The 19,872-nt window shown below is 37.2% G+C and overlaps 2 protein-coding genes across 14 annotated transcripts; both read right to left on the bottom strand.

Moving 5' to 3' along the window:
* Positions 1 to 2,153: 2,153 nt before the first annotated feature.
* Positions 2,154 to 8,252, bottom strand: LOC126632323 (uncharacterized). Of its 3 annotated transcripts, none has more exons than XR_007626708.1 (4): positions 7,957 to 8,252; positions 7,464 to 7,517; positions 2,409 to 5,700; positions 2,154 to 2,304 (listed from the first exon to the last, which is right to left on the bottom strand). XR_007626708.1 is itself a non-coding variant. In XM_050302696.1 (4 exons), exons 3-4 carry the CDS (start codon positions 5,626 to 5,628, stop codon positions 2,551 to 2,553), a joined length of 2,883 nt encoding a protein of 960 aa, XP_050158653.1. In that variant the 5' UTR covers positions 5,629 to 5,700; positions 7,464 to 7,517; positions 7,957 to 8,252; the 3' UTR covers positions 2,154 to 2,550. The 3 variants fall into 3 exon arrangements, 2 of the variants coding, with proteins under 2 accessions (XP_050158653.1, XP_050158652.1); XM_050302696.1 differs by having other exon boundaries at positions 2,154 to 4,052; positions 4,248 to 5,700; XM_050302695.1 differs by having other exon boundaries at positions 2,154 to 5,700.
* Positions 8,253 to 10,865: 2,613 nt separating this feature from the next.
* On the bottom strand, positions 10,866 to 18,745 carry LOC126633573 (kinesin-like protein KIN-6). Of its 11 annotated transcripts, none has more exons than XM_050304230.1 (24): positions 18,134 to 18,745; positions 17,795 to 17,994; positions 17,572 to 17,695; positions 17,395 to 17,489; positions 17,128 to 17,269; positions 16,807 to 16,872; positions 16,527 to 16,589; positions 16,193 to 16,243; positions 15,974 to 16,056; positions 15,764 to 15,878; positions 15,137 to 15,203; positions 14,936 to 15,036; positions 14,619 to 14,795; positions 14,414 to 14,488; positions 14,211 to 14,310; positions 13,879 to 13,973; positions 12,869 to 13,606; positions 12,309 to 12,670; positions 12,115 to 12,193; positions 11,891 to 12,025; positions 11,667 to 11,801; positions 11,393 to 11,517; positions 11,236 to 11,311; positions 10,866 to 11,153 (listed from the first exon to the last, which is right to left on the bottom strand). In XM_050304230.1, exons 1-24 carry the CDS (start codon positions 18,644 to 18,646, stop codon positions 11,058 to 11,060), a joined length of 3,813 nt encoding a protein of 1,270 aa, XP_050160187.1. In that variant the 5' UTR covers positions 18,647 to 18,745; the 3' UTR covers positions 10,866 to 11,057. The 11 variants fall into 11 exon arrangements, with proteins under 11 accessions (XP_050160187.1, XP_050160192.1, XP_050160188.1 ...); XM_050304235.1 differs by having other exon boundaries at positions 12,309 to 12,505; positions 12,902 to 13,606; XM_050304231.1 differs by having other exon boundaries at positions 12,309 to 12,901; positions 13,100 to 13,606.
* Between the last annotated feature and the right edge of the window lie 1,127 nt (positions 18,746 to 19,872).

Raw genomic sequence — 19,872 nt, 5'->3', positions numbered from 1 at the left:
TGGAAAATTTTACAAGATTCATTTTAATCTAAAATTCAAGTCATTCTCGTCGCACAATACATTTCCTAAAATTAATTTAGGACGTTTTGAAAATTTTCAACGCATAAAAAAAGGTTTGGGAACCCCACCATTAGGTCATTATTTTTTTCTTTCTATTTTTTAACTTTAAAAATAAATAAAAAATAATTTCGAGAGCTAATAAATGGTAGGATCACATCCAAATGTCTTAAAACATTTTCCTTAGCTCCCACGCAAAATATTTTCTCAAATTAAAATTTCAATTTTTTGACAAAAATTGTGAGTTATAATCTACGTTTTGAAATCAATTTATTGATTTTTACAAAGTTCTTTGAGCCAAATTTTGAATCATTCTCGTTGCACGATATGCTTCCTAAAATTATTCATAACATTTCAAAGATTTTGGACACATAAAAATAATATTTTGGGGCCCACCATTAGGTCATTAATTATTTCTATTTTTCATCTTTAAAAATAATGAAAAAAAGCTAATAAATGGTAGGATCACATCCAAATGTGTTGAAACATTTTCCTGAGCTCTCACATTGAATATTTTCTAAAATTAAAAATAACAATTTTTTACAAAAACTGTGAGTTATAACCCACGTTTTCAAATCGATTTTGAGAATTTACAAGATTCATTATAAGCCAAAATTTGAGTCATTCTCGTGGCAGCACATGTTTCCTAAAATTAATTAAGACATTTCAAAGATTTTTGACACAAAAAAATATTTCGAGTCCCACTATTAGTTTGTATTTTTTTTTCTACTTTTCAACATTCAAAATCAATAAAAAATAATTTCGAGAGCTAATAAATGGTAGGATCACATCCAAATGTCTTGACATTTTCTTTAGCTCCCAGGCAATATATTTTCTAAAATTAAAATTTCAATTTTTTGACAAAAACTGTGAGTTATGACCCACATTTTCAAATTGATTTTGAAATTTTTTACAAAATTCATTATAAGTCAAAATTGGAGTTATTCTCATTGCACCACATGTTTCCTAAAACTAATAAGGACATTTAAAAAAAAATTGACACATAAAAGAATATTTGGGTGCCCACTATTAGTTTATATCAATTTCTATTTTTCAAATTTGAAAATCAATGAAAAAATAGTTTCGGGAGCTAATAAATGGTAGGATCCCATCCATAAGTCTTGCGACATTTTTCGTAGCTCCCACTAAAAAAATTCCTAAAACTAAAAATTTCAATTTTTACCCATAGTTTCAAATCAATTTGGGAATTTTAACAATACCTTTTTTAGCTGGTTTTACAAATTAGTACAAAAATCATCACTAAATCTATTTGGTTCACCTTCATCTCACCGTGAGGTTTTTCAAAATTAATTTGAGACTTTCCTTTGAAATTGTGTGAAGTGAAAGCCCCATTTTGGCAATGTTCCGGGTCTCATTTCACTTAGTCTTTACTCTTTAGTTTTCAAATTAAATATTTTATTAAAAATATTTTTGTTGGTCACTAAATGGTAAACCTGCTTCCAAATGCCTTTTAAAACTTAATGCGAAAATAAAATTTGCATTTTTCTCAAAAAATATAGATTATCACTCACGATTTTTAGTCGGTTTTATAAATACATACAAAGATCATCATTAAGTCTATGTTTTCACCTTTGGCTCACCATAAGTATTTTAAATTAATGTTCGATAAATAGTAAAATTGCTTGCAAATGCCTTGTAGAATTTTCCTTAATAATTATGTAAAATCTACCACAAAAATTAAATTTTCACGAAAAATTTTGGGTTAACGCGTTAATGGACTCAGCCTGAGATCCGTAAAAGGCTTGTTGCTTAGTAAATCGTAAAATTGATTAAAAACCTTGAATTATTGCTCATAATGTTTGTGAAAGATTCCATTTTGATCAATTTGCATTACAATCTACTGGTATTTTTAACTTCGAACCTCGTGAATAACAATTTATTATGGCAGCCCATTGTGTAACTTTAGTCCTTGTCCGCTCAGTGTAAATGATATCGTCATATTAAAAACAAAACTTGATTGCTAAACCAATAAATGAAAATACAAGCCGAGCTCATAACATAACAACAACCAGTGAACACAGACCTGAAAACATAAGAGCATATTGGGGCAAGTTTCGTGGGGTGGAACACGAAAGTAAGAGAGACTGCCTAAAATAAATAATGTAGGAAATTGTTCGTCCCTATAATTTGTGTGATATACATAGAAATTGAATAGAAGAGAAATTACAGCTACATCGTACCAAAAAGTCTCCCTATTTTTGCACTGCACTGCACTGCCCTGGCCTTCTATGAAATGAAACATAAAAGAGAAAACAGAAACAAAAAACCAATAAATTAAAAACAAGAACCTAATTTCTTCCTCCAGCAATTAATCACATAAATAATGTTACCTTGATAAAACTCCCTCCAACTTTATTCGGGCTCTGCTAAAGCGAAAGAGCTCACCCACTTCTGGATCGAGTGTATCAATCTACCACTTAGTTGGATTTATGAAACTGATCCAAAGAAATGTCAGGGCGTAGTTAAAAACTTCTATCTCCATGGCGGCGGTGGTTGCTGCTGCTGCTGCTGCTGCTGCTGTCTGTAGCTGAACGGGTATGGTTCCCAGCCGCTGTCTGGTTCCTTCCTTTTCCCACCAACCGTAGAACTTGAAGGGGGTTGTGAGTTATTCCTGAAATGATCCTCCATAGACCTTCCCGGACCGTGAATGAAAAGCTGCCTCAGGCCCACCGAGTCCCTATTGCCTCCCTCAACCATGAAGCCGCCGGAGTTCAGATCAAAACTGGGGCGCGATGGCCCAGCACCATTTATTACACCATTTAGACCTGGCTGCACACCAGTCAAATTCATGATGAATGGTGACTGGGAGAACTGTGGAGGAACAGCTGACGGAGAGGCCATAATTTGAGGTACAACCGTGGCTCCTCTGGAATCCACCATGTAGGGGATTGTGCCACCATGTCCATACATGGCTGAGGAGAACGACAAGGTGGGTCCAGTTGCCAATCCATTGTAGGCGAAAACAGGAGGATGAGAGTAAGAGACTGTTGAACCCATGTCCAAAAAGCTTCCAGTTCTTGCCATGGTAGCTTCTGTTGCGGCCTCAATAGCCTTGCCGTTTGCCAGGGACAGATTTTGAGAAGCTTCTTTTCTGTTTATCTCGACTCTGGTACCCATGATAGAAATAACTGAAGCATCCTGTATAGGCCATCCATATGCATTTGCGTTTTGAGAAGACTTACCCGGCCCATGATCTACAGAATCAATATGAAAATATGGCCTGTCATTCAAATCAAAATTCCTCATAGAAGGCTGCATTGATGAAGATGATGAAGCAGGAGATGGGCTGCGACGGCCAACCCGGTTGAACAAGAACTGTCCTTCCACCCTTGAATCCAATGGTAAGGCATCACCATCATCATCAATACGATTCAGATCCAAATGGGGCCTCCCTGATCTATTCTGACTCATTTCCACTGAAGATTCCCCAGAAGGAAGGCCAGATGACACTAGAATTTGTTTTCCTAAATCATCACCACCCTCAGCCACATTCAGATCAATGTCAAGGCAATTTTGCCTCTGCTTTGAGCTATCACTGGTGGCCCCTGTAGAAAGATTCTTATAACCATCTGAGGGTCTGCGAGGAGATGCCCGGCGAAAAGCACTATTTGCAGCAGATCCTATCCACCCAATAGCCCCTTCAAATTGCAAAGGTGCTCCAGGTAAGCCAGCAGCTGCTACTGGTCTTGAAACAGGAATTGGCGTAGAGACGGGATTTACTGGGCGGTCCATTTCATCGGAGCACACTTCTTGATTTAGATCAAAACTACAAAGACCCTTTTCTGGGTAAACTTCTGGTTCTTGAGCTGCTTCAGTCACCTGAGAGGACTCCATATCATGATTTGCCTCTGCCGAATGACTATGTGGAGTAGTGCCCAGATTTTCTGAACTATCTATGTGGTCCTCCCTCTCAGGATTTGGCTCTGCAGAATGACTTTGTTCAGTTGGCGCCTCATTTGGTGAAACCTGAGCAGGTAAGTCCTGTTCTGCATTTATAGATTCTAGGCTATTGACCTGTCTGAGTCCACCTTCTGAAGTTTTCTCCGAAGATGAACTGCAGTCCGGTTCTTCTCTTTCATATTCTTGGGCTACCCGTCGAGCAACTTCTAGAGCGTCAACCATCCCATACTCAAGTTCAATATCTGACCTTCTTTTATCAATTGTGTCAGGACTTTTGGCATCAATTGCTAGTTTAGGATACTCATTAGGAATTGTCAATTCCTCATCTTCATCGCTTGAATGCTCCTTATCTTCATCAACAGCCATCTTGGAAGAAGTCTCCAAATCTTCAAGTTTTCCTGAAATACTACCATTCCCAGACGAGTCTTGCGGTGTGTTTGAACAGCATTCACCCTCTTGAACTGTAGTACTGCAAGGATTGACAGCTCTTGTATCATCCACCACACCCTTTGGATCAGATGCAGTTGTCCCTTCACTGCCAAAAGCAGTATATTTTTTACAAGAATCATCCTGATTGGCATTTTTTTGCAAAGCAGAATCAGTTGCCACATCCTGGGAAGTAGCACTATCAGCACCTGAATAAACAGTCCCAGGTTCCAACAAACCAGACCCTGAAGAGATGTCTGTCACACCCAACTTCCTAGGGGAACCGTTGACTTTGTGGTCCTGATTTTCATTTTTTGACTCATTCAATTTTGGACCATCTGAATGTTCATCAACACTGTTCGGCTTTGCTAACGGAAAAATAGAAGTTCCAACTGATGTAATCCCTCCCACAGAACATATAGAGGATTCATCTTTTATAGGATTTTCTTGAATAGGGTTCAACACAACAGCAGAGGCCAAAGTATCCAGAGATCCATCTTTGATGTAAGCGCTGTCTAAATGTTTGTGGGTTGGGGGAGACTCTTTGTTACAAGGTTGTATTGGTAAAGCATCAGCACTTTCTGGTTGAAGATCAACCGAAGTCCTTAATGGCAATACTTCATCTGGGTTATGTCCTGATGAATGATTTTCTCTGTGATCACCTACTTCTGAAGTAACATTTAAAGCAGATGGCTTAGAATCTTCTTCCAAACTCTTAGAACTCCCATCATCTGAGAGAACCCCAGCATTCTCAACATCAACGTCAACTGCATTACCATCCTCCTTCCAGCTATCAAACAGCAGTCTCGCTTGATCCTGAACCGTGGAGCTTTTGTAGCTAAGAAGACTCTTCACAGTACTCCAGATCCCTGAAGATAATGACCTCTTATTGTGTTTATGCAGCTTTTCAAGTGCTCGTAACAGAGAAGTTATTGACTCTTCTACAAAGTTCTCATTTGTATCTTTACCTAAGTTTTGGGCATCTTTTAGCCATCTATCAACAAACATGAGTCCATCTAATTGAATAAAAAGATCAAGACAGTCCTTATTCTCCGTGGCAGCAATTGTGCTTGCAACAGCAGCCCACTGCCGGGTCGCATCGCCAATATTATTCACGACAGAATCTTTCTCACTCTGCATTACGGTGACCAGCTCCTGAACTCGCGATGGGGCTGTGAGCCCATCTTTCATCTCAGTTAAGGTAAAGAAATCTTCGAGAGTCATGGTGCTTTACATAGCATGCTTACACTACAAGAATTCCATGCAGAACACCAATGCTTTAATTTTCATTCAGAACTGCATTAATTACAAATGGTTACGTCAAAAATCAATAAAAGAACTTACACAGAAATTAATACCACCATAAGCAATTTACTGTTATGTCCCTTAACTGGTTAGGAAGACAGAATTGAACACTTTTAGGAAAAGCTTTTTGATCAGGTGGTGCCTCAGGCATGGTTATATTTAATGAATTTCACACCAACTTCTAATAAGTTCCTCTAATCATGCAACAAATAGTAAAACTTTAAGGCATATTACTATTAATGTCATTGATATCATTTCTTCTTATTCAAAAGGTGATGTGAAACATAAGTGCATATTCTACACTTCTAGTATTATTAGGTCAAGAGAACACAATGATTTGAACTGATTACAGATTCAAGTAAATATTCACCTACATCTAACTATCCAAGTATAAGAAGTTTAAACGAATTGATTGTCCCAAGCAATACAAAATCTGATAAGTGCAATAAAAATACTCTATAGAGAGGCAAAGAGTAAAAAGTAAATGGAATAAGAAAAAAAATTAATTAAATGATCTGATACACTATCAATCAAACAAATACATTATGTGAAAATTCTAACTTAAAGAGGAAACGTTGATCCACATCAAGCTTGTAGAGACTTGAACATAAATTTGTTAAATTGGCAACAATGATTATAAATATTAATATGTTCTAAACTGGCAAGACAGAATACCTGCAAACCCAATTAGTTAATAACATTTAACGCTCAAGAATTAAATGAACTCAAACAATTTAAAACTAAACAATTCTTTCCAATTAAGAACTTTGAAAATAAAGCATAGATCAAGCATGAGTTTGAACTATAATTACATAAGCCCCAAGTGATGAATTGCCACCATTGACAAATTACAACCACGCAGAGATAAGATGACAATAACATAAGTAAGAGAGGAAAAGGTTGGGTTCAACCAAGCTAAGAAAAAAAATTCAAAAATAAAATAAAATATCAAATTATGATGATCACGCATAAGACAAGCCGTATTTATACTAGAAGTGATCCTTTCGGGTAAAGTTCGTATCCGACAGATTCACAAATGAACTATTTCTCCCTTACAGAACTCAACTCACAAAATTTAGAACTATGTGACCAATGTATCAACATTGATGTTCCCACTTGACTGAATCTGCTGTTATACCAAAATTCAGATACAAGATTCACACATTTACATCCAGTATATTAACCCATTGTAAATAATAGCCTAACAAAACGTATTGCTAGACTGTGAGATTCCTTGACCAGACCATCATAAACTTATTATACAATCCAATATGATCAAATTTCAATTAAAGTCTTCCACTACTCCACACAAGTGCATTTGCAGCCAAACAATGGATTAATAAATGAGAGGTTTTTCAAAGAGTGTGAAACACATACAAAAGCACTTGTCACTAAAGTTCAAAGAAACAAATAACTTTTAAGAAATATGATCTGTAATTGTGTAGATAGGAAAGGAACGCTAGCATAAAAATACAGAAAGTTGCCTACTCTCACACGAACAACATCTAGCGTTCTTAAGTCTAATCCACATAGAACCATACAAAAATGAAGCTACGTTGTTCAATATATATCATGAAATTGAAGTCATATTCAAAGTGTAAATTTTGCTTCTCCACCAAATTTAAAATATGCTGATAATCGATCATCCAAGCACGCTCACAATAAAAATATCATGCACACAAAAAACATATTTACATATACCAAATCACAAATCTCTCATTAAACGAATAAGAGGCAGAGAGTAGCATTCGTACCTGATGAAGATTGGAGCTTTTGGATCACATCAACAAATAACACGCAACCTAATCCTGAAACAACCGAAGAGGTAACAAGTTCAATGCACGAAGAGAAATTCCGAAGTGTATAACATGATTAGGGGAAAAAATTACCGACACACACTGAATCAGACAGTAAAACCTAGACTTAAACCACTAATCATATAGCTCCATTGATTTGGCTATAAGTATATGCTATAAAATCCAAACAAGGGAAACCCTAATATCCAAAACAGGGAAGTGAAAGCGAAGAGGATCAAAATCCCACCTTTTCAAGCTTCGGACGAACGAGAAGTGGTGTGAAAATATACGGATATGGAAAAATTAATCAGGATTACGAGAATTAATGCCACGAGAGATGGTGCTTAATTAAGGCTAATTCCGAATTGGAATCAAATTAATTTCACAATATTGTAATGGAAAAGGGCAAAAAAATAAAAAATTAGAAGCTGCAGTTCGTCGTCTACTTTACCTTCGCGAACAAAAAAAACCCTAGCTTTGACACAGTCCAATTCAGAAGCTCCTCCGCTCTCTCTCTCTCTCTCTCTCTCTCTCTCTCTCTCTCTCTCTCTTCTGTGTATGTGCTGTGCTTTCTCTCTCTAAGCTCGCAGGATTTGTATCTCTCTCACCCCTCCCTCTCTCACTCTCTCCTTCGTAAAACCCTCGCTTTGTTCTCTGTGAAGCTTTCTTTTCGAACCAGAGAGAGAAACGAGAGTCTACCGTTTCCTCTTGTTTTTTTTTCTTTTTCCAGAAATTCTGAATTTAATTTGTTTCGATTAATTTTTCGTTTTGTTTTTTTTATTTTCTCGTGCTCTCATCTACTTAGAGGAATTTTTTATTATAATCGGAATAGGATATTACGTGTTTTTATATAAGTATTAATAAATTTTATTTTTTAAATTATTAACATTTTAACACACATATCTTACTATTTGTATGATAACATGTAGTGTATCATCTCGTGTGACGGTCACACTGAAAAATCTCTCTTTAATTGGAACCGGGCGACACATATCTCACTATTTGTATAATAACATGTAGTGTATCATCTCGTGTGACGGTCACACTGAAAAATCTCTTTTTAATTGGAACCGGGCGACATATATCTCACTATTTGTATAATAACATGTAGTGTATCATCTCGTGTGACGGTTACACTGAAAAATCTCTCTTTAATTGGAACCGGGCGACGAGCTCGACCAATGAAACGGTGACGTTTTGTTCGGATGGGGGAATGGAAAGGTGACAGGTGGATGCACCAAAAAGCAAAACTGTCCATTTCGTTGTGGGGCTTATGGGCTTTTCGCAGTGGGGTGGGACGTGGTCTAAACTAAGGCCTACGGGCTGAAAAGGAGAGAGGCTTATCCGTGTCACTTTCATGGGGTCCCGTCGCAGTCACGTGCGGCTCACGTACTCATGTGATCGAGTTTAGTGACATGATGGTTTGTAGTTTATCTTGTTTGTTTGTTAATTTAGGAAAGTGATTCTCTTCGGATTTCTTCTTCTTAATTCATCTAATTAGGAAATTTATGCCGTTAAAATTTGATCCAACGGCTACAAATAGGTAATCATTTTAGAAGTTATAATAACTTCAGCTGTTGAATCAAATTTCAACGGTACGGATCTCTTGATTTGGTGGATTAGGAAGAAGAGATCTGGAGATGATTCTTTTCCTTAATTTAGTTGCTTATACTATAGATAAGTAGAGGGGATTATAATTTGGCTTCAGGTGTAACATTGAGAAGAGAAATATTATTGACTTAAAACGTTTTTTCGGTAACAACGACTATGATTTTTCTTTTACATGTTGGGATATTGTTTGCTTCTTCGAAGTGGTAAAGTGCACTCTAAAACAACACTACCATTTTAAGCACCAATGCTTAAATGTGTTACATCCTCACTTTACGCATTGACGTTATAAGTCTTTTTGTAGTACAACAACTGTATGTTGTCTATATTAATTTCTCCAATATTACCAATTTTTTGCAATAGAAAAAAAATTAAGAACCTACGGACCAAAATTTTTAATTTAACCCTAAACGTAGACAAGATGACTACATATTTATTTAGAAAATAAACATTGACAACTTGCCAACAAATTTATTAGTGAATAAAAACGACAAAAAATTGGACTTTCGCCAAATGGCTTCGTTTGAAAGGATCACCATCACTTTGCACAGTGGTTAGCGAACCATTTTTATCATTACTAGTGGTGTTTATTAGCTTTTATTATCTTTGAGAATATGAATAAGCAAGTTTCACATACTAATTTCAAAACCTTGTTTTGGAGGAAGTTGTAGTAATAATTCATCAATTTTAATTTAATTGGAGCAATGGTTCATCAATTAAAAATTTATGACTATTAGTTCCTTAACTCATCAAAATGTGTAGATATGGTCATTTTCGTCAATTCCGTTAAAACTTCTATCAAAATAAGTTACGTGTCATGCACATGAGGCTGAATCAAGAGGCAATGTAGAAAACCAAATGAAAATTGTAGTAATGGTCCCTTAATTTTAACCTCATTGTAGTAATGGTCCTTTCAACATGAGTCACTTTGACATAATTATGATGAAGTTGACGAAAAGGACTATAGATGCATGTTTTAATGAGTTAAGGGACTAATGATCAAGAATTTTTAGTTGAGAGACCATTAATCCAATTGAATTGAAATAAAATGACCATTGCTAAAATCTTCTTTTTTTAATATTTTAATTTTTTATATAAAAAAGAGGCACATGTTGGAGGCTTCATCACAACAGTCCAAATGTCGAGAAGACTCACAAAGGCATTTCAGCTTCCTCCTAACCACCATCATGTGATTCACCAGCGCCAAATATTGAACTCAAAACATGTCGTGTGACATACAGATTTGAATCAAAAGCTCCGAAAGTACAAATAAAAAAACAAAACAAGAAAAAAAAAACAACATATAAGAATGTGAATGTGAAGAATTCTTCGTACAACCAAATAATGACAATGCTGTTTGCACGTACAACCAAATAATGACAATGCGGTTTGCACTTAACTTTCAACATATTCACATGTCAAATTCAAAGAATTTCGTAGACGTGGACTCACGCATTTGCTACAGTAAAATAAAGATCTCTCCTAAAAAGTTCGCGTGGGAATAGCATTCAAGAGAGATTGTAAAAACAAAAATGAAGTGTTGATGACATTCATTTGTCATTAAACAGTTCTTCAAAGCCCCAGATCGGCCCATCGATCGATCAAAAGTCTCTCTCGATAGTAAGTTGTAACTAATTAGTAGTTAACAAAGGCAAATATCATAACAACTTAAGGTTTTTTGGTAAGATTTTCGATAAGAGTGCTTAACTACAGCACTTACATTAAGTGAGATCACGTGAAGCTGAATGTGACTAAAATACAAAATATTTAATTTTTTTTTATTTTATAAAAATGTTATTAAATAACATGGTCAGACATGCATGTCGGAATATTTCTCGTATGATACGTAATGCAAGCATTTGCACAACACACCCTAAATTACAGAGGGGACCAAAACACACAACAGAAAAATGGGCCAGGTGCAAAATGAACACGTACTAATTCCTAACTAGGAAGATTTCTGTGGAGCAAACGCAAAAGAGAGATGCTACCCTGCGTTCTGTGCCTTTCTTCAACAGCACCTGATTTCTTCTTTCCACGCTGCAAATTGGTTTTATTAGCAATGCATCATTATATATCCACAGAGAGAGAGAGAGAGAGAGAGAGAGAGATTGGGTTTTACCTTTGGCTTCTCATCATCGTCAATGTCCAGAGCACTGAAATCCCTTAGTAATAAGGATGATGCAGGCAAAAGTCTCCTGTTTTTTTCCATATAAAAGGGTTCAGAAGAGAGCCATTCATTCAAATGCAGTAGTAGAGAAAAAAGATCGTAGAAGAACCTTTTCGGTTTCTCTGTTTTTGTAGAGATTTTAACACCCGGTTCACTGTCAGTAACATCAATGGCGTCGCGCCCTTTAGTTGACACAAGGTCTTCCTTCAGTGATGTAGGAACATTTAATAACGTCTGTAAGAAAAAGGAAAAGATTTTTTCAATAGCAGGTTGTTTTAGAATCCACACCACATTCAAGAGTGAACAAAGATCGATTTCCAAGTGAAAGTTATACAAGGAGACAATAGAGAACAAATAATGAGAGAGACTGCTAATAACTTTACCTGTGGCTTCTCAATCTCACCCTTCGCATCCAAAACAACGGAGTCCCTTGGTTCACTGTCAGGAATCTCAATAACGTTGCACCCTTTAGTTGACACAAGGTCTTCCTTCAGAGATGTTGGAAAGTTGAATAATTCCTAGATGAAACAAGAAAAATGATTGAGGTGCAAGTCCTATAAAAAGCTCATAGAAAACAAGTAAAACAAGAAAATGCTAAGAACTTTACCCAAGGCTTCTGAATCTCATCCTTCGCATCCAAAACGCGGGACTCTCTTGGTTTACTGTCTGGAATCTCAATAACATCGCACCCTTTAGTTGACACAAGGTCTACCTTCGGTGATGTTGGAAAGTTCAATAATTCCTAGAAGAAACAGAAAAACTCATTGAGGTGCAAGTTCTTTCAAAAGCTCATTGAGAACAAGTAAAAAAAGAGAGCGCTAAGAACTTTACCCGAGGTTTCTGAATCTCATCCTCAACATCCACCGCACTGAAATCCTTTGGTGATGGAGATGAAGAAGGCGAAGCTCTCCTGATTAGAACAATAAATATAGGCAAAAATTCAACCAAAAAGGTGCTTAATACAAAATCCTCTTAAGGAAATCAAGCAGGCGACCAAAATTTAAAATGATATAACACCCCCTAACCTTTCCGATTTCTCCAACTGTAAAGCTTGGCAAGAAGTATCAAGTCCACTCTCACAATCTAGCTGGCTAACAACATTATAATGTCCAGTAGAGAGGACACATTCTGATTTCTCCCACCGTATAGCTTGGCAAGAGGTATCAAGGCCACTCTCACAATCTAGCAGGTCAACACCATTACATTGTCCAGTCAAGGCAACCTCCTCCAAGTTCTCCATCTGTAATGCTTGGCAACAAGTATCAAGTGCACTCTCACCATCTAGCAGGTCAACAGCAATGCAATGTCCAGTAGAGGGGGCATCTTCCGATTTCTTCAATTGCATAGCTTGGCAAGAAGTATCAAGTCCACTCTCACAATCTAGCAGGTCAACACCATTACATTGTCCAGTAGAGGCAACCTCCACCAAGTTCTCCGTCTGTAATACTTGGCAAGAAGTATCAAGTGCACTCTCACCATCTAGCAGGTCAACAGAATTGTAAAGTCCAGTAGAGGGGACATCTTCCAATTTCTTCAACCATATAGCTTGGGAAGAAGTATCAAGGCCACTCTCACAATCTAGCAGGTCAACACCATTACTTTGTCCAGTAGAGGCAACCTCCTCCAAGTTCTCCATCCGTAATGCTTGGCAAGAAGTATCGAGTGAACTTTCACCATCTAGCAGGTCAACAGCATTGCAATGTCCAGTAGAGGGGACATCTTCCGATTTCTTCAACTGTATAGCTTGGCAAGAAATATCAAGGCCACTCTCACAATCCAGCAGGTCAACACCATTACGTTGTCCAGCAAAGGCAACCTCCTCCAAGTTCTCCGTCTGTAATGCTTGGCAAAAAGTATCGAGTGCACTCTCACCATCTAGCAGGTCAACAGCATTGCAATGTCCAGTAGAGGGGACATCTTCCGATTTCGTCAACCGTATAGCTCGGCAAGTATCAAGGCCACTCTCACAATCTAGCAGGTCAACACCATTACCTTGTCCAGTCAAGGCAACCTCCTCCAAGTTCTCCGTCTGTAATGCTTGGCAAGAAGCATTGAGTAAACTCTCACCATCTACCAGGTCAACAGCATTGCAATGTCCAGTAGAGGGGGCATATTCCGATTTCTTCAATTGCATAGCTTGGCAAGAAGTATCAAGTCCACTCTCACAATCTAGCAGGTCAACACCATTACATTGTCCAGTAGAGGCAACCTCCACCAAGTTCTCCGTCTGTAATACTTGGCAAGAAGTATCAAGTGCACTCTCACCATCTAGCAGGTCAACAGCATTGCAATATCCATTTAAGGAAATATCTTTTGATGATTCCTATTTAACAGGGAAAAGAACCACGTGCAATTATTCACACTAGTTAACAAGAGCCTTATGTAAAGAAGAGGTAAAAAGAATCCTATAGAGTGGAGCCATTTTTCATGACAGTGATGATGTAAAACAAAAGTTAAAAAAAAAAAACGATTGGCTGGAAGTATGTCTGAGCACAATGAAAAAGCTTGAAAACGTACAGACAAGATAAACATCATTGGAAGAAAAATAAGATTCAAAGAATCACAAAAATTCAAAATATAGTTCAAGAGTTTAACCTTATGCCCCTCACTAAGCAAGTCGTCCAGTTCAACAGAAGAGCAGCTATCCTTTCTATGCATGGCAAGTGACTGATAAGAGTCCACTATAAAACCTGAAAACCTTAAACTTACAAACTCAAGCTAGAAACACTGAGGTAATGATACCTAGTAGGCAAAAGAATATCAGACTGACCCAAAACCAAGATTTAAGAGGTTCTTGTGTTTTGTGGTCAAAGTCCACAGCACTACTTACTGGTTAAGAAGCTACAACTACAAAGTACAAATCATAGTAAAAGCTACAGGTACAACATGATATGCAAATGTAAACTATTGAACTCTTCAAGTCTAACCTGCTACATCCACACTTAAATAACTATCCTCCAGTCTGACAGATATAGACTCACACAGATCCGTGGCACTATGTTCACTGCCGGAAACTCTCTCACATGTCTGCGTTATATAGCATGTAACAGCTACGTTAAATTCCAATTCATCTAAAATGAAAATCACTCTATACGATAAGATTAAAATCTTCTTTCTTGATAGTTCTTACCTGATGATCTTGCTGATTTGGGTTTTCAAGTTCAAGGCATAAAGTACTCACCTCACCAACATCCAAACTTTTCACCTAGTATATCAGGAAGGTAATACCACTCAGCGTAAGCAAATTCATTAAAGATAAGACTACTAACCAAGTCAAACATGAAACCAAACTCTAAGAGGTAGATAATAGTTGAGCAAGACAAAATATGTCAAACCTCATAAAGATTGCTAGATTCTTGACCACCCACTCCGGACAAGCTGACCTCAACTGCTTCTCTGTTGGAACATGAACAGCAGGACTGGACATCCTTGAGCTCCTTTTCAAGCTCAAGACATCTTGTATGTTCAGTCATGAGGTTTTGTCTGAGATGTTGGATTTCGTCATCTGCCACCTACTTACAATTAGAGTTGATGAGTATACTTTTTGGCCAATACAAATGAGTATATGGAGCTAGTTAATTAACTTCAAAAATCTTGTGTGTTTCAAAACAAGAAGATATCACTTTCCAAAAACTTAAAAACTCTTCATTACCTTGAGTTTTTCTTTATACTGCTTCAAAACATTCCATATAGCTTTGGAAAAACTCTGCATTATCCGATGGTTTCTCTCTCCCTGATAGGAGTCAACGCAACCTGATTTTGTAAATGCACAGAGCAGAAACTAAGCAAATTATATAAGGAATCCTGGCGGTTGGAATAAGAAAAAGAAAGTGGGAAAGTCCATCTAAGTTACCACTGCTTTTTACAGAACCTTCCTTGGATAGTGCATTTTCAGCTTCAATGCTTTTGCGTTCTTCAATCTGAAATCAACCAGAAAATAGAAGTTTTGAAGATATGCTTTAGGTTTTCTTTCAAAATAATCCAATAGTGATACAGACACTTGGGAACTATAATACATGTCATAGTTGCTTCCAATTATTCCAATTAAGCTACAGCATAGATACAGAGAAATTTTTGGAAACACTCACACCAATTACCGAAATAATCACAACACCCAATGTGTACATAATATTCATCCATAAATTTTTGCAGAAGTTTGGGAACATGTGTAGCATGGATACAATGATACAAACACTGATCAGAAACAAAGTCAAAATGGAAACGCTAATCCCATTAAAAATAATTTCAGTGAAGAAGCATCTAGTATTGTCTTCATATTTACACCGGTGCAGTCAAACAAAGTTTCAAGAAAGTAAAAGTTAGCAAGCTTAAAAGAGAAAGTGAAATGATCTTATGTTACTCTTCAGATAGGCATACTGTCAAAATAACATCTGAAGCCAGCAATGAAATTGAGACACAAATGAAATAATAATATAACTTATAAGGTATTGAAAGAATAATTTAACCCAGAAAGACATACCGTGCAAGCATCGGGATCGGTAACTTTCATTTTTTTGCGCTGCTCAGTTCTAGACAAAGCTTGGAAATGCCTTTTGGGGTATGAGATATTTGATGGTTCTTCAACATAATTATACCTGAAATACATAGTACAAAGCTGTTAACACTTCATACAGCAAGAAATAGTTCAAATATAATGTGCAATTTTTGGGTTGGGGGTGTGGAATTGTACTTGATCTCCATAAAAGGTGAGGCTTGTCTTAGCACGTAAGATGTATCACGATAATCCTCTTCTCCTGATTTGACTGTTAAAATCTGCGAGTTTAAGAAAGAAAGTGCAAACGGCAACAGAACCGCAAGAAAATGAACACATATTTTGAATATTCCAACTCATCAAAAGTTTTTTAACAAACTCCATTGGTTAGCCAATTTTGGAAATAAGACAGCATACCAATGCCATCCTCTTCTTGCCTTCCAAATAATCTCGCAGATACTTGGTTAACTGTTTGAAGAGAAAAAAAATCACATTAGTAACATTTGATCCTAAATTGTATTAAAGTTATCAAAAGACCTCCAAAAAAAAACCAACCCTGGCAATATTTCATGCCAATTCGAATCTTTGTATTAGGTACTTAAACAAAAGATTGTTTCTCGTCAATAGATCAGATAACTAAGATGCATGATGAGCATACATACATCTCAGTAGGCCATTCCGATATACTATGTACATAAATCAGTAAAGCAAAACATATTACATATTTTCAATAGGTAGAGTAAAACATTACCAAAGAGTTCTGAAAGTGTTTCTGCAATGGCTTCTTAGGGTTCTTCTGATGCTCGAGTAACGACTAAATCCACAAAAAAGAAAGGAAAATGACTATAGACACATACACGCATAGGGGGAGAGAGAGAGAGAGAGAGAGAGAGAGAGAGCTACAACAGCAAATAAGGGGACTTCAAATTTGTAAAAAAATGAGCAAGCAACAATCACCCAAGTAAAATGGTGAACAAACATAAAATGCAAATGAATAATGAAGTCTAGAAAACCAACTTAAGGCAACATACTCTCAAGCACAAGCCTATAACCATTGATGTATTGTTGATGAAATTACTTTCGAGCAATCTGGCTCCCTGAAAATTAAAAGAAAAAGACCAAACCATAAACAAAATCATTATTCAAAATCAAGACTACACTTGTGCAAAAAAATCTGTCATTAATTGAAGTATCCCAAAAATACTAATAGTATAGATCCGGCGAGATGGTGGTAACAATTATAGAGCAAATATCATACTCTGAGGGATGCATTGAACATCCAAAATTGAACAAACTTCAACATTTAAAAAACAGCCACTTCAAAGAGAATAATTCAGTCACATATGTGAAACCTGATTTCCAGTTCTTTTTTCTCTTTCCGCTCCAGCAAGATCAACAATAGTGAGGACACCATCATTTGCATTTGCTTGATTATTGTCGTCTCCATTACACTTGTCAGCAACAGCGCGAATGTTTATAATACACTGTGACCGGCTAGAAGCATATAAAAAATGTAGCCATAATTCTTACGTGATCGTAAAATTCAGACATTGTAAGAAACAATGTAGAAAAATGGATGAAACAAAGAATACATAAGTTCATCAATGACTTTCACACACCTTGATTGGCTATTTGCATTTGTCATTCCCGTTGCACGCTTTAGCATTGCCTGAGCAATTAACGACTCTGCCTGTCTAGCATCAGAAATGGGTATCTGTTTACAGAAATGGAATAGGTGCTAGTTATTTCTTATATCCAACCACATAATCAAATTAAACTCAAGGATAGTACTCAACCTCTTGCAAGCCTCTTAGGGTTGATTGTTGCATGCTTAAATCTCCGCCATTAGGAGATAAGTCAAATAGCCTTTCTCCTTTGCCTCGTTCAGAGCTTATCTCGAAGATCGATATGAAAAATGATCTGTGAAGAGTGAATGAAGACATCATACGATATAAGTTGAGTAACAAGTCCAGCAACTAAATCTAAAGACTAAAATCACATGTTGACATTGCCCAATACCTCGAAGACTCAGAAATGCTCCCTGAAGTCTGATTGAAGATATGTTGAAGAGCAAGCGGAACCATACCCGGCTGCCTGGGGCACCCAAACACCGTATGCGTCTTACCCGAGCCACTAGGCCCCAATGCAGCCAGCATCCCACTCTTACCCCTCAGAAATTCTTCTACTAAAGGCTTCACCATCTTATCATACACCTCTTCCTATCAACAACAACACAAATTCGCCAAAAGGAAAGAAATTTATACATGATTATTATAAAAGAACAATTTGAAATCATACTTTCCACTGAATTTTCCAGCATTTTCTCTGCAACCAAACATAACACAAACGAAAACTAACCTGAGAGGAATCAGAGGAGAAGACGTGGGAAAACCCCTCATAAACCTCAGTCTTCGTGCGGTTAGATTCCTGCAGTGCTAGTGGCGGCGATAGCGTCACTGAATGAGAAGTATTCACCTTTATACAGACGTCTTCCTTTATCTTTCTGTTGATCTGCGGCGATCGTCCGGCCGCCGACTTCTTCTTCGCCGGGTTTTGGGGCCAAGCATTTTTTAATCTCGGCTTCGGATTCTGATCCGCCCCGAAGCCGCCTGTTTTGTCCCCAAGCTTGCACGGCACAAGGGGCCGAATCCTCAGAAAAACCCTAAGGTTTTCGGCCACAGGGTTCGTTTTAGCAACGTCCATGGAGAGGATTTCTTGGGTTGGGAAAGATCGTACTCCGGGCGCAATTGAAGACGGAATTTGCATTTCTCGAGCCGCTGTGGCGGGCGTTGGCGTTGGCCTGGCCCTCCGGTGAGGGTTACGGCGAACCGTCACCGTGTTTGGACCCGGTGCTGGGCTGTTGATCTCCATACTCAATCAGTGAGTGTGTGCGGTGTCGCTTCGTCTCTGCTCTCAACGTCACGCCTTTTTTTTTTTCCGTTTGCGTTTTAGCGCTAAAATGGAGCGATGCGGCTATTTCAAGTTTTGAACTTTGCTTTCGAAAAGGGAACGCAATATTAGAGCAACTCCACCCATGGAGTCCTCGCAATCCACTATTCAATTCACCTTATTGAACAGTAACTGCCTTAAATGAATAGTAATTACCATTAATAAACAGTAATTGCCATTTACATCTCCACCCTTGGAACCCTCTCCCCTGGCAATAAGCAATAAAAATAATAGTTTTTTATGTTTGTTTAAATAATAAAAAATTACAAAAGTTATCTCTCTCTCTCACACACAAAAAAAATAAAAAAATACAAAACCCTCGGGCCACAGGCCCGTCGACTCCCCACCCCCCCTTCGCTCGACCTCCCACCCTCACTCGGGCCCTTCCCCGTTGGATTTGCTCCCACCGGCCCGAGGGCCCTTTCTCCTCGCCTGACGCCCGAGCAACCAGCAAGGCTGGAGTTGCTCTTATTATAAATGTTTTAATTATAAATTGGATTTTTGTCCCTCCGAAAAGTTTTATGTTCGAATTCGTAAAAAATAAAAAAATTATAAAAAATTATAAAAGAAAAGTTGAAGCAACATGTCACTTAAATTAACAAATGGTTGTAATTTATTATCTACCATTTTTTTAGAGTAAATTATAGTCGTGGTTTTTAACTTTAACTTAATTAGAACAATAGCCCTTCAACTAAAAATCAATTAACATTGATCCCTCAACTCATCAAAACGTGCCGTTATGGTCCCTTAACTAAAAATTAATTATCATTGGTCCCTCAACTTTAATCCAACTGGAAAAATTGTCTCTCAATTTTAATCCAATTGGAGCAATGGTCCCTCAACTTTAACTCAATTAAAGCAATGGTCCTTCCAACATAACTCATTTTGACAAAATTCTGACAAAGTTGATGAAAACGACTATATCTACATGTTTTGATGAGTTGAAAGACCCTAATTGTAGCAATGGTTATTCCAACATAACTTATTTTGACAAAATTCTGACCAAAATGACCATAGCTACACATTTTGATGAGTTGAGGGACCAATGATAATGGGTTTTTAGTTGAGAGACCATTGCTTTAATTTGATTAAAGTTGATAAACCATTGCTACAATTTACTCTTTTTTTAACAAAAATTTATTATTTAC

Source organism: Malus sylvestris, chromosome 8, assembly GCF_916048215.2.
Source record: "Malus sylvestris chromosome 8, drMalSylv7.2, whole genome shotgun sequence".
NCBI classification, from domain to species: Eukaryota; Viridiplantae; Streptophyta; class Magnoliopsida; order Rosales; family Rosaceae; genus Malus; species Malus sylvestris.
This window is presented reverse-complemented; position numbering and strand designations above follow the sequence as displayed.